At 38.0% G+C, this 13496-nt stretch overlaps 1 protein-coding gene across 10 annotated transcripts in view; it reads left to right on the top strand.

Annotated features, from left to right (window-relative positions):
• The window catches only part of mcf2l (MCF.2 cell line derived transforming sequence-like), a 133916-nt gene that overhangs the window by 101021 nt on the left and 19399 nt on the right, over positions 1-13496 (top strand). For all 10 annotated transcript variants that reach the window (XM_012957900.3, XM_002933006.5, XM_012957904.3 and 7 more), the window contains 11 exons: positions 895-1014; positions 3414-3530; positions 4508-4657; positions 5308-5432; positions 7652-7766; positions 8637-8756; positions 9953-10144; positions 10293-10484; positions 10789-10948; positions 12051-12124; positions 13038-13111. In XM_012957900.3, the coding sequence (XP_012813354.1) occupies positions 895-1014; positions 3414-3530; positions 4508-4657; positions 5308-5432; positions 7652-7766; positions 8637-8756; positions 9953-10144; positions 10293-10484; positions 10789-10948; positions 12051-12124; positions 13038-13111 (1439 nt within the window). The remainder of the gene's footprint in view (positions 1-894; positions 1015-3413; positions 3531-4507; positions 4658-5307; positions 5433-7651; positions 7767-8636; positions 8757-9952; positions 10145-10292; positions 10485-10788; positions 10949-12050; positions 12125-13037; positions 13112-13496) is intronic.

Raw genomic sequence — 13496 nt, 5'->3', positions numbered from 1 at the left:
AAGGTGTTTATGAGGCAGATACCTTTCAAAATAATTGCAAAATATTACTTTCTGACAGCATGACAGATTGTATTATGTAAAATATTGCCTGTGCACGAAATCACATTTGTATCCTAGAATGTGAAGAATGTGAGGAGTAAAAGCATCTTACAATGAAATAGCAAGCACTGAAAACTCTATTCCATGGGTCTTATACATACAAAGACTCGGTATGTCCTGCTACTGTAGCAACCAGTTAGTAACCATCTTTTATTGCTCTACTAATGTTAAAATAAAATAATTTAAATAGGTCTTTACTGGAAATTCCATAGCTTTTTGGGTAACTGGTTTCTGGTCAGTAGGTCCCGTACCCTGAAGTTTTGTGCATTTTGTTGGTTCGACCCAGTTATAGCTGAAGGATGGACTGCAGTGTCTCCATTGTTTATCATTCTCTGCTACTGGAATCTGCAGTGTTGTGCTTGGTTATCTTATGAATTTTCACCACATTATAGGTGCTGTGCAAGCTGCCATTCTCATTAAAACTATTTCAGGCAATAACACTAAGGTTTAGGTAAATAGAGAATTGTAGTTTCCAGACGAGTAAATCCATTCTCTACACTTGTGGTGACAGGAAACTGCTCACATTTGACATTATTTGTTAGTTATACAATATATACAATTCGATATTTTTTTTTTACATAAAATACCCATAAATCTAATGTAGCACTTACATAGATGAGCACTTACTCATCTTACTGTTATTTATTTGTAAATATGGACGAGTTGCAGATAAACATATTTTTACACTCATAAACACACTGGTACACAGTGCCAGCCATTTCATCTTAAAGTGAACTGCCTCTAAACTGATAGAGCATAAATGTTCAGATTTATGGATTACATTCTTCCTCACAGGCATCTTTTCCTGGGAATTTACAGCTTGTTATAGTCCTGCGCCCATCAGGACTATTGCAGCGCACCCTCTCGGATATTGCATTCAAATTCAACAAAGATGACTTTAAAATGAAAGTACCGGTAAGTATCCTGTCATATATTTTCACATTATTACAAAGCAATAGGAGCTTGTGGAATAATATGTAAGCTTGATTGGGTGTGTAAGCTTGATTGGGCAGCACCCTCTTTACCTATCAATTTGTGTATCTAATCTATATCTTCAGTGTATGTATCCACATGTACTGTGCTGCGAAATATTTTGGCACTTTATAGATATACATGTTGATATTAATAAGTATTAGTGGCATGTTTATTAAAAAGAGTCAAAATAAAGTTTGCAGGTAGCCAAGGGAAATTCCACAACTCTCTATTTACAGGATTTTTAGGGATATTTTTCAAAGGGTAAAAAATAGGGGAAACTGTTGTCAGTTTAGAAACACAAGTGCAAACTCTATTGTCACCCTTTAAAGGAGAAGGAAAGTCTTGAACACAAGGGTGCCCAGAAAAGAAAAACGCACCTGCCCCGGTTACCTGCGATCAAGCGATCCTTTTTCTTCTTCTGCCTTTGCACAGCTTGCACATGCCCAGTAGAGTGAAAAGTTGAACTTAAGCAACACTACTGCGCCTGCCCCGGGATTCAGAACACGGTCTGGGCCGCAGGGACACCAGGAAAAATCCCGGTGGGCCCCGGCAGCCTGACCCTTGCCGGCGCTCTCCCTGCCCGACTGTTCCTCCCCTGACGCATTAAATTTAGGGTGGGGGACCCGGTGGAGGTTTAGAGGGGGCCCTGCGGGAGGGGGGGTTAGAGGACGCGGCTGGCATGGGACACCTGCAGGGCCTCCGGGGCGGGAGCCCCGGTGGGCCCTGCACCCCCCAGTCTGACCCTGATTCAGAAGATAGACAAGGAAAGGAAGTGGATCACTCGGTTGCATGAATCCCGGGCCGGTGCAGTTTTCGGGTAAGGGCTCTGGCACACGGGGAGATTAGACGCCCGCGGCAAAACTCCCTGTTCGCAGGCGAGTAATCTCCCCGAGTTGCCTTCCCCTGCCATCCCATCGGCGACAATGTAAGTCGCCGGTGGGATGGCAGACGCGGCGGGGCGATTTCATGCAAATTGCGAGTCTTTCTCGGCAATTTCCCGAAATCGCCCCGCCGCGTCTGCCATCCCACCGGCGACTTACATTGTCGCCGATGGGATGGCAGGGGAAGGCAACTCGGGGAGATTAGTCGCCCGCGAACAGGGAGTTTTGCCGCGGGCGACTAATCTCCCCGTGTGCCAGAGCCCTTAATGAATATGCCCCCAAAAATCCTATAATAAAAACCCATCCCAGCTGCTGCCAGACTTACCAGTGAAGATCTGGGGGACTAAGAGTTCAGGTTCAACAGCAGAACTGGGGGACTAAGAGTTCAGGTGCAGTTTTTCCCCGGGCGTGACGCCACTTGTGCTGAAAGTGACACAGGTGTCACAAGCACCGTAAGTAATTTCAAACGCAGCCGTACGCGTGACATCACTTCTGTTGTCTGGGGGTGTACTTAGGTCCATTGCCTTCGGTGGCACCGGATCTAAATACTTTCCTGTACAGACAGTAGTTTAAATTTTAAGTGTGACAGTTGCACAGCAAAAAAATGTGAATCGTTCAAAAACCACAAAAAATGAAGACTAACTGCAAATTGTTTAGAATACAGCTCTTTACATCTCTCTTAAATGTTCCTTTTTAAGTGATCTACTGCTTTAAAGCGGACCTGTCACCCTAAGAAATAACTCCAAATTATTTTTTATATTGTTAGTTGGGCAAAATAAGCATTACTTACAGATGCCCATGCCCTTGCACTGGCTACACAATTAGATGAGGAGGAGGGAGGGTAAAAGTGAGATGTGCAGTGACATCTAGGAAGTGCTGAATGGAAAGCTAAAGTTATTGTCTGCCCCGCCTCTATGCCTAAGGCATAGAGGCGGGCAAGCAATATATGATTGACAGCTGTGACTTACATGTTCGCCGGTGGGATGGCAGGGGGAAGGCAACTCGGGGAGATTAGTCGCCCGCGAGCAGGGAGTTTTGCCGCGGGCGACTAATCTCCCCGTGTACCAGAGCCCTAAAGTGATCTATCTGTTTTTTGTACATGTTTTATGCCCAATTTGTGGAAGCAATTAGTTGAAAAAGATCTCATTTTATAGATATGAAGTAATAATACATCAGAATGAAATAATTTGGCTGTCTCTGAGTTTTGGCACTTATATTCCTTGGCATAAGCTGTATGTTTTGTATTTCCTTTAGAGCATCTCAGCCCACAGTAATTCCCTTGCTCCTTTTCATTTTACTTGGCTATTTGAATACTGGTTACAGCTGGTTATTTGAACACTTTCTCAGTGCATAACTACAGGCAGAACAGAGAAGGACTAAAATATTTTTGCTAATTGGCATCTTAGGGTATCTGTATGTTTAATATTTTATATTATTTTTATTTACAAAATTCCACAGATCATAATGCTGAATTCAGCAACAGAACTCCATAGTTATATTGACAAGACCCAGCTGACTCGAGATCTTGGTGGCACTCTGGATTACTGCCATACTAACTGGCTCTCACATCGCACTGTAAGTCCCCCAGGCAGAGCTGTTGCTTGGAGATGAACAGATTGAAATTGGGATGAAGTCTCCATAGACCTTAGTCACTCAGAAAGTGTAATATGCTGTAAGGCTAGAGGTATTCCTTTCGCATGATGCAAATGTTTTTGGCTTCTTTGTTAACACACCCATAAAATAAATAGATAAGTAAAAAATTGCATTTTATGCTGGTAATACCACTGCAAAAGATTAAACACAGCACGATAGGAATTTAGGCCAAAAGACAAATGCTAAGGTAGCACTGGATGACTGGGTCCTTATGTTTAGAAAGAACCTATATAAATCAGATGTGATCATTTAGCAATTGTTGAACTGATGCTGAACTCCCAGCTACTCCCTGTTGGGTGTTTGGCATTGTTGGAGGTTCAGCAGCTGTAGGCTGCACATTCATGATGCTAATACTAGAAATATCTAATAGTTATTACTTAGTGTGATTTGACTTTTACTAAAGTTTGCCAAAGTGATTCTTTGGCCTTCTTTTAAACAGTCAATAAATGTTACTGAATTGTGATTGAATTTTGCATAGTAAACAGGAATTATTTACTGCTATATATTTATGGTGTCTCCAAATAAGTTGTAAGAATATTTTAAAGCTTGTAGCTAAGATTGCTATGCCTGGTACTTTCCATTACCTATAAGTTTCCCTTGGCTATAAACTAAAGCCGTGTGCATTGACAAAAAGCCGCCCCTAACCAATGTTTCCCAACCCGAAACCAACCTGACACAGTGTTCTGTCATTATTTATATACATATATTGTGGAAATATTTATATTTTCATATATTATTACTTGTATTAGTTATATGATTAAAAGGCGGTCAGTCACATTGTTATACAAGTTTTCACCTAAATATCTTTTCATTATAGAAATACAAGATGTAGCAGCCATTTAAACCATGTAAATGCGGTTTATCATACATTTAAATACCCTTATTATGGATTTTTTTAGGCTATTGAAAACTTTGCTGTCATGGTGAAACAAACAGCCCAAATGCTCCAGTCTTTTGGGACAGAGCTGGCAGAGACAGAGCTGCCAAATGATGTTCCCTCTACAAGCTTGCTGCTCCACGCACACACAGAGAAAAAGGAAAAAATGAAGGTAATGCTGCAAAATGTTCAGATAACATGTTGATTTTTACAGTATTTTATTGAAGCTAACTAGGAGGGCTTGTATATACCTTATACCCCTTTATTTTTATATAAATTGCAAGGAAGATATTTAAGCAAATAAAATTGAAGTGAAGAAAAATACAAGCTGTTGCCCCAGTTTCATTTTGTATTTAAAATGTAAACTGTTGTTTATCTCTAATATTCAAAAATAACTTCAGACACCAGTAGAGAAAGGGCAGGTGCACATGAGATAATTCAGAATAGCAGAAACTCCCTGAATCGTCCATTTATTCCTTTAAATACAAAAGCCTTAACCCGCAAGTCAACTTATGGCTTTGGCGACTGTCACTTAAAAATGTAGCAGTCACCCCCAGAGTTACTTTAATAGAAAAGACTAAGGAATAATTCCAAGCATTTTGTCGCCTGCCTGCTGAGTTGTAAATTGATTGGGCAACAAAACTCCCTAATTGCTTTTACATTATTCCAGCTTGAGCCTTTAAGCCCCATGTGTTAATGCACTGAACATTTCTCCATCACCTTACACATTTGACCCTACAAATCACTAGTATAATGGCAGGTTTTTACTCTCATAAAAGTTTTTGTATAGGAATATTTTTAATTTTTCATTTTCTCTAATAGGATCACCTTAAGATAGCACTGACACAGGGATGTGACATTTTGAACAAGATCATGGAGCCACGTAAAGAGAACCCTGAGTATAGGATGAATCAGGACCAACTGGATAACCAAACTACTGTGGAAAGGTTAGAATAGTCTCATTAATACAAATATATAATACACTTTATTTTTAGACATTATCAGTAAACACAAGAAGATGGTACTAATGGTACAGTCTTCATTGCTTACTTGTGCGCAGTCATGTAATGCAAGTAGATGTGACTTAAATCAATATAGTGGATCAGGGATCAAGATGGATGCCTCTTTGAGTCTGTAGGATTCTCACAAATCAGTTAATGTAACACCAATTATATACATATTAAAGTGTTTCATAAGTGAAATACAGATTATAATTATTAAATGGCAATTCAGAAACCAGTGAAATTAGCATAAGAATGTAATCATTATCCCTGTAGCGTTAGCTTATATGACATGTGAGCCTCATTTTCTGCATGATAATTTGCGACGACCCTTAAGCTTAGTTTCTTAACCTATGCCCAGAGCACACTGAGCATTGAAGTGTCACTGACGCTTTTAATAAAATCCAAGATGGGTAGCTCCTACCACAACTTTAATGGCCTGGTTCATTACTATTGAGATTCTGAAACTTTAGGCTGGTACGATAAGTTAAGCATATAAGATATGGTATTTTATTACCCATATTCATTTTTAGGGTTTAGTTCTCCTTGAAGAACCTAAAGTTCACTGCACATTTAATGGATTTAGTGTGCTCTAGACTAAATATGTCATTAAACCAAACATTTGTGTAAAATTATACATTTGTCCTTCTAGCTCTTATTCCTAATTGACTTTTAAAGACCCTGTTTGTTCTATAATCTCAAATCATTATCTAAAAGTCACCCAATACAGTCCTGTTCAGTGTATTGTTTACATTCACTCCTACACTAATTGTCTAACTGTATAATCTTGCCATTAGAATTATGAACCTACCTTTCCATAAATGAGTACAGCCAGATTCCTACGATTAGAGGCAGAATGTATTTCTAACTTCAATAAATCACTATGACGTGACTTGTTACTGCTAAATAAAGTTATGTCCATTATCGAGGTTACCACCTTTTTCTACTCTAAGGGGTATAGTTATCATGCTGTGTAAAAAGTGGAGTGAATTACCGGTGATGTTGCCCAGGGCAACAAATAAGCAATTAGATTTCAACAGCTAGAAAACCAAATCAAAGCATCTGATTGGCTGCTATGAACAACATCACCGGTGATGTTTTACTCCACTTTTTACACAGCATGATAAATATACCCCTTAATGTGTGAGGTATGCAGGCTCATTTATTAAATGTGGGAATGTGTGTAAAAATGCCATTTTTTCCCACATATATTTGTCGCTACAGTTTAAAAATTAAGGTTCTAGGCCAATAAAGGGTTTTTTTTTAAACAGGGCAGACACAGACCTAAACAAATTGTTAAAAACAAAAATGTACGTACTTGTCAATATCACTGTTTTTTTACTGGCAGTCAAGCCTGCTGGAATCTGTTGCACTTAGAATATGAAGTGCTATAAGGGCAAATGGTGAACTGTAAATCACCTAATTGAGCTACTGGAATGTTTTCAAAATATTGCTATATCTTCCATTGAAATGCAGATAATGGGAAGTGATGTCAGATGCCTAAATAGCAGTGGATCCAAGCTGTAGGCAATGTATATAAACTATAAAGTCATAGTAATTGTAAAAGTACTACAGTAAGTGGAAATACAAAGTGGTAAGACAGGTATTTCACATATTGCTGCAGTGCTGAGGGATGCCCCAGGGCTCAGGTTTGAGCAACACAGATTGTTTGCCTGTGCATTTCTTGTTGAACTATTACTTGAACTTGAACTTTTTTTATATATTTGTATGCATTTTATGTGAAAGACTATTTACATAAACCAGTTAATTCCATTGTAAATTTGTAGATAAATAACTTTTTTTTGATTGATATATATACAGATGGCCTATATTTGTTTTTCGTTTTTTGAGTCTCTGGCCCTTGTTGACTCCTTACAGCCAGTGTCCTTATAAAGTTTCGGTTATAGGTTGGTCTTGTTCAAAAATAGTCAAACTCTTGTTTACATAAACCTACAATGTAGTATATAGTACTTAATCTTTGTATATTTATGCCAATGCTTGTTCCCCTAGTTGTTGTATTATTATTATTACTGTAATGTAAAAATGTATAGCTCTATATAAATAAGGATATATAAATACATACATACATTAAAAGTATTCAGCTCTGACCTATGGGCAGCCCATCATTTAAGCACTAACAATTATGTCTTCTTTTCAATGTGTAGGCTTCTTTTGCAATTAAATGAAACAGAAGCTGCTTTTGATGAGTTTTGGTCTAAACATGAACAGAAGCTTGAACAGTGTTTACAGCTGCGTCATTTTGAGTTAAACTTCAGAGAGGCAAGTTTCTATCTATTCATGTTACATTATAATGTAGTAACATAAGTATTCTCCTTGTGCTGTATGAAAGGTTGTAATTCTTTGACAACTGAAAGGGCTATTTCTTGGGCAGCCTTGGTCTAATGGTTAAAATATCAGATAAAGAAGCAGGCCTGTTGTTTGTCATATGAAGGGTATGATCCCCTGCGGTAACATCATTTAAAAATATTGTAGTTTAGCTTTGTATGTTCTTCATTATAGGTATACAGTTTGTTACAGGTAAAGCAATAAATCAGTGGCTTTTATGCCTTGCTTTAGCCAACATGTCAGTCTCTTAGGCAGTGGTTCTGTACCCACTGCAAGCATTACATCCTAAAACTGGTAATAAAATAACTTGTCCTTCATAAAAATAAAGCACATACATGAAAAGGATAGAGCCTTACAGTAAATTGCACATAACCTTGACAACACTCAGGTGCCACTAAACAATACTATGCAGAAAATTGCATAAACCCCCAGTGTCTCACAAAGCACTTGCAGAACATTGGGTATACCCGCTTGTATAGCTCTTGAATGTTTCTGCTGTGTCTTTGCAGTGTTTGCATACTACCCTGTATATTCCCCTGGGTCACTGTCTCTACAGTGTACATGGAGATATTAACATAACTCTGTTACTGCAGCAGTATACAATATCACATAATTCTCCTCTACACCAGCGTCTCTGCATTATTGCATGGAGTCTGTTAGTGCCAGTTTTCAATATATGTATTTCTTTCAGTCTATGCTTTCTCCAAATGGTTCACATTATTTGCTTGTATACCATGATTCATAATGACAGGACATGTTCTAGAGACTCATGACTAAAAATTCTAATTTTTGTCTTTAAATTAGATTTCTACAAGTCTGGATGGTATTTCTGAGAGGCTAGAAGCTTTTACAGATGTTGGAAACAGCTGCTCCCATGCTGAACACATCCTGAAGGACTTCTGTAACTTTGAAGTTAAATCCCGAGTAAGAAGGCTTTCATGTTTTATCTTTTGAGATGTATGGTGTTATTAAATAAAATATCAATAAAAACCACACATAAATGAAAGGGTATACAGATATAACTGTAGCTGCAATCAAGAAGTAGCATGAAGTTTGGTAATCTATAAAACATATTAATGGGGTCATTTATCAACACTGGGCAAATTTGCCCGTAGGTAATAATTCATGACAACAAATCAAATTGTTGGATTAATTGTTCTACCTGCAGCTGGCTCAAAAGAGCCAATCATTAATTGATTACTATGGGATGAATTGCCCATGGCCAAATTTGGCCAGTGTTTATTTTCGGTTTAAAGGGTTCTTATCATTGATCAGTATAGAAGAATAGCAATATTATCAATTGATGAAAAGAAAATTCTTTATTAAATATACTGAAGGAATTCTGCACAATCCTATTCACTTCTGTAAATTTTTGGATAATTTTGAGTGTTGCCTATTTAAAACAACATAGGGGCATCTGGGCACTCTGAGGAATACCACAAGGGTCACAAAATTATAGTAACAAATTTATTTTATTGAGATGGTTTTCCAAAGATGGTGAACCTTTTTAATGTATTCTCAATAAAATAAATGTTTTACTTTAACTTTGTGACCCTTGTGGTATTCTTCAGTGTGCCCTTATGTTGTTCTAGCTGGATTGTCTGCTCCCCGAGCTGAGGGTCTGGAGCTGGAGCACCTGGGCCAATTGTTCTACTTGATGAGTGTTTGTCGTCTATGGTGCTTTCCTGTTAACGGGTTGCCATTTTGATTTGAGTGTTGTCTGTTTAAGCATTTTTGCTTAGGTCTGGTAGTGAATAAATGAAATGTTGTGTTCTACTTTAATTTAGTAATACAATAACAACTTCTTTTGAAAAACTTTAAGCTTTCCAATGTGCCGTATTGTCTTTAGTTATATGTAACAGCCAATTAACTTTGGAGCTTGGATTAAGTAAGTTTTATTTATTAACAAAAACAATCTACATTTTTCCTGTTTAGAATCCATGGTTTTTAAAAAAAAAAAAAAAAAAAAGCGTAATTTTCTACAGTAAAGTGGTACAGTTATTGGCTAAAAGATTCTTGTAAACAGTTTTCATAACAACCTATGAATAAACCAAATGTAACAATTATTAAAGGCACAATAGCTGCATATGTGATGGTAAACTATCACTTTGTTTATTTAGGAAGTTTTACAGACAGCCCAGAATTTAGTCAGAGAAGGTGATCAACTCATTAAAAGTAATCACTATGCTGTGGACTCCATTCTTCCAAAATGCGACGAGATTGGTCACTTATGTGACAGCATTAGCAACACTATTCAGCAGAGACGGCAAAACCTTCACAAATCCTTGGAACTTCACAGACATTTGGAGAAGGTATGTTCATGAATTCTAATCCAATCATCCTGGTGCATTGTTCTTTAGAAGTCTGCAAGCAATCAAATTTACATGACATTCCTGGATTATTACTGCTTTCATGCCTCTGTTGATGTTTCCTTACCATAATGGATCACTCTCATTGCAGACAATGAAGTGGTGTGATGAAGGGATTTTCTTGCTGGCGTCCCAACCTGTGGATAAGTTCCAGTCTCAGGATGGGGCCGAAGCTGCACTTCAGGAGATTACAAGGTTTCTAGAGACTGGAACAGATATAACCATGAAAGATTTGGCTTTCATTTTGAAGATGTACAACTCGATTCTCACTCCAGAACTCCAGGTACTGTACTTTGTACATGTGATAAGATAGAACTATGAGTGCATGTAGAATGTAGCTGGCCAGTGTACCCTCACATGTGCAAAAACAATTTCTAAAATAACACTAATATTTACCACACCTTGCTATTAAAACTGTGTTGCTGGGATTACCTTAACCACAGAACCCAGACTCAAAAGTCATGATGAGATCATTCATTGTTTATTATGGTAATCAATTTTCTATTTAAATATGTTACAGTTGCAAGTTTAAATAAAAAAAAAGGTCTGCGTGTGGGCCGATTAGGCTAATTTTTTTTTTTCAATAGGAACATGTCAATAAGGTATACCAGAAGCAGGAAAGCATGCAGGAGATGTTTGAGAAAAGGAAAGGTAGCCTTAGAAAACTTGCAGCAAAGCAAACCAGACCTGTCCAGCCTGTTGCACCTAGACCAGAAGCAATTTCCAAGTCTCCTACCTCCTCTCCAGGTAAATGAGTATACCCTGTAATGCCTGCTTGAATTATATTGTGTCTATTTACAGGGTTAATGGTACAACAAGGTTGTAGCAACTCAACATACCCCCAATGTCAGAACATCTTATCTTAGTTGTATTGTTTGAAACAACCATTGTGGCATTGCCACATTTGATTGACTCCCCCCACCCATATCTAAAGGCCCCCATACACGGGCCGATAGAAGCTGCCGATATCGGTCCCTTGGATCGACTCGGCAGCTTATCTGCCCGTGTAGGGGCAGAAACGAGCGGGCTGGCCGACCGATATCTGGCCTGAAATTGGCCAGATATCGATCAGCCAGGTTAGAAAATCCAGTCGGATTGGGGACCGCATCGGCTTGTTGATGCGGTCCCCGAACTGACTGCCCCATTGCCGCCTACATAATCCGATCGTTTGGCCCCAGGGCCAAACTATTAGATTATTTTTTTTTTTTAACTTCAAGCTCCCCAATATCGCCCACCCGTAGGTGGGGATATCGGGGGGAAGATCCGCTCGCTTGGCGAGATGGGACCTTAGCTCACTTCTTCTTAAAGATCTTTTCTAGCAATCAAATTCTTGTGTAAAAGTGGCCATACGTGGAAGATTTAAGTTGCCGATCAGCTCATTAATGTGGTCCTTGGTCTGACAGCTCCTATATGTCACCAAATGAGTGGATCTTAAAGTGTATGACGACCTTTACAGATCTTTGTCCTAACCCTCTTTTCCATTTAGCTGGCCACTTTCCTAGAATGTTGGTAGACTTTACATAAGTATGGACAGTGGTTGTACAAATTTAAAAGTGTGATTATAACATTTTACACACATTATGTACACCATACACTAGGAGATTTTGTTGATGGCAGACAGATTTTGGCCGGGCACATCTAATCAATATGTGCTCATGTGGATATCCTTCATGTATAAGGAGGCAGGCAACTTTTTGTTACAAAACATGGGTATAATATTCAAATCTTACAATTAAATGATATTAGTAAAAATAAGAATAAGAAATAACAAAAACTCATAACTGGCATTTCATAAGCAAATGTTTTTCTTAAAAGTATTCCATAAGCATGCAGCATATCTTTCTTTTAGGTCTTCATAGGTCTTCTGAAAGCAGATATAGCTCAGGAAGTATTCAACGACGGATAAATTATCGCAGAGCCAAGGTATTTATAGCAGACTTATCAATTATTTTTAATTGATTTTTTTTTGTGAAGAATCTAAATTGAGTGTAAATACTGTATGATTATAATGATCTTTAAACTAAAATGATGTGCAGGTGCAAAAAAAAAAAGATGATTTTATCAGCTGGTATACCACTATGCTTTACTGAAGCTTTTTTTTTTTTTGGTTTACGTTATTTAAATCTGTTATAGTACAGTTCCCACCTTCTTTTGGATACCAGTAATCTATAGTTAACATGTCTAAAGGCTTAAACAATGGCTAATATTTTATATCTATGGGCTGTATGGACAGATAAAGTACGAGTGGCAATGCAGATGTATGGCTATCTTCTATTGTTTGATTAGGCCAATAGTCTCTTTACTTTCAAGCACCATGCCATTGCCAGCACATTTCATCAGCAGATTTCATTTTTAGACATACCCAGTTATTAGCAGGATTGCAAGATGATTTCTTGAAATTGCTCCCGGACCTGACATGGTTAGGCAGTGTGATCAAACTTGGCCATACTGCGTGCCCAAATATGGACATTTATGGGCAGATAAACTAGTTCTTTAATACGCATCTAAGGTCTTTGATCATAGCCACATAAATTAAATGCTTTTATATTATATTTTCTTGCATCCCTTACCACCTGTAGTAAAGGATCTAAATTGTGCACCACTAAGCAAGCAAGTGAAAATTAAGTAACTGGACAACTTGCTGTGCAGGAATAAACATAAAGATTCCTGATTGGAAAGCACTGTATGAATTTTAATAAGGGATCCCAATCAGCAGTGGGTAACAAGGAGGGCGACAAAAATAATATTACAAATATAAATAGACTAAACATAACTTTTGAAATATCACATTCTTTTAAAACAGGTTATTTTTATTTATTTTTTTTTCTACCCTTAGAGCGAAGTGGATGGTAGTCAGATGAGAAGTACATCAGTGATGGAAGACGAAGAAAATCTAGCAGTGTTAAGAAGGTTAGAATCATTTTATTTGATCTCATTATCATCAGGGAGAAAGTGTGGGATGAACATTAGAGAAAATGAGTGCAATGACGCATTTTGTGGAAGGGCTTGAGACAGAATGGGGCAAAGCTTAAGGTACATTGGATGTCAATAATTATACATTGGCATAAAGCTGAAGCTATATTGGGTGTAATTTTTTTTTCTCTTTCTATCTGGTTTCCTAGGGTCAGCAAAGCTGACTAAAGGTTGTCATACACAGGCAAATTAAAGCTGCCGATTCGGGTCCTTCAGACTGTTTCGGCTGCTAATCTGACTGTGTACCGGCCAGATGTCAATCGTGCAGGCTTGATTTTCCCATCGGATCGAGGACCGAATTGGCATATTGATATGGTCCTCG

This window comes from Xenopus tropicalis, chromosome 2 (genome assembly GCF_000004195.4).
Source record: "Xenopus tropicalis strain Nigerian chromosome 2, UCB_Xtro_10.0, whole genome shotgun sequence".
In the NCBI taxonomy this organism is placed as follows: Eukaryota; Metazoa; Chordata; class Amphibia; order Anura; family Pipidae; genus Xenopus; species Xenopus tropicalis.
This window is presented reverse-complemented; position numbering and strand designations above follow the sequence as displayed.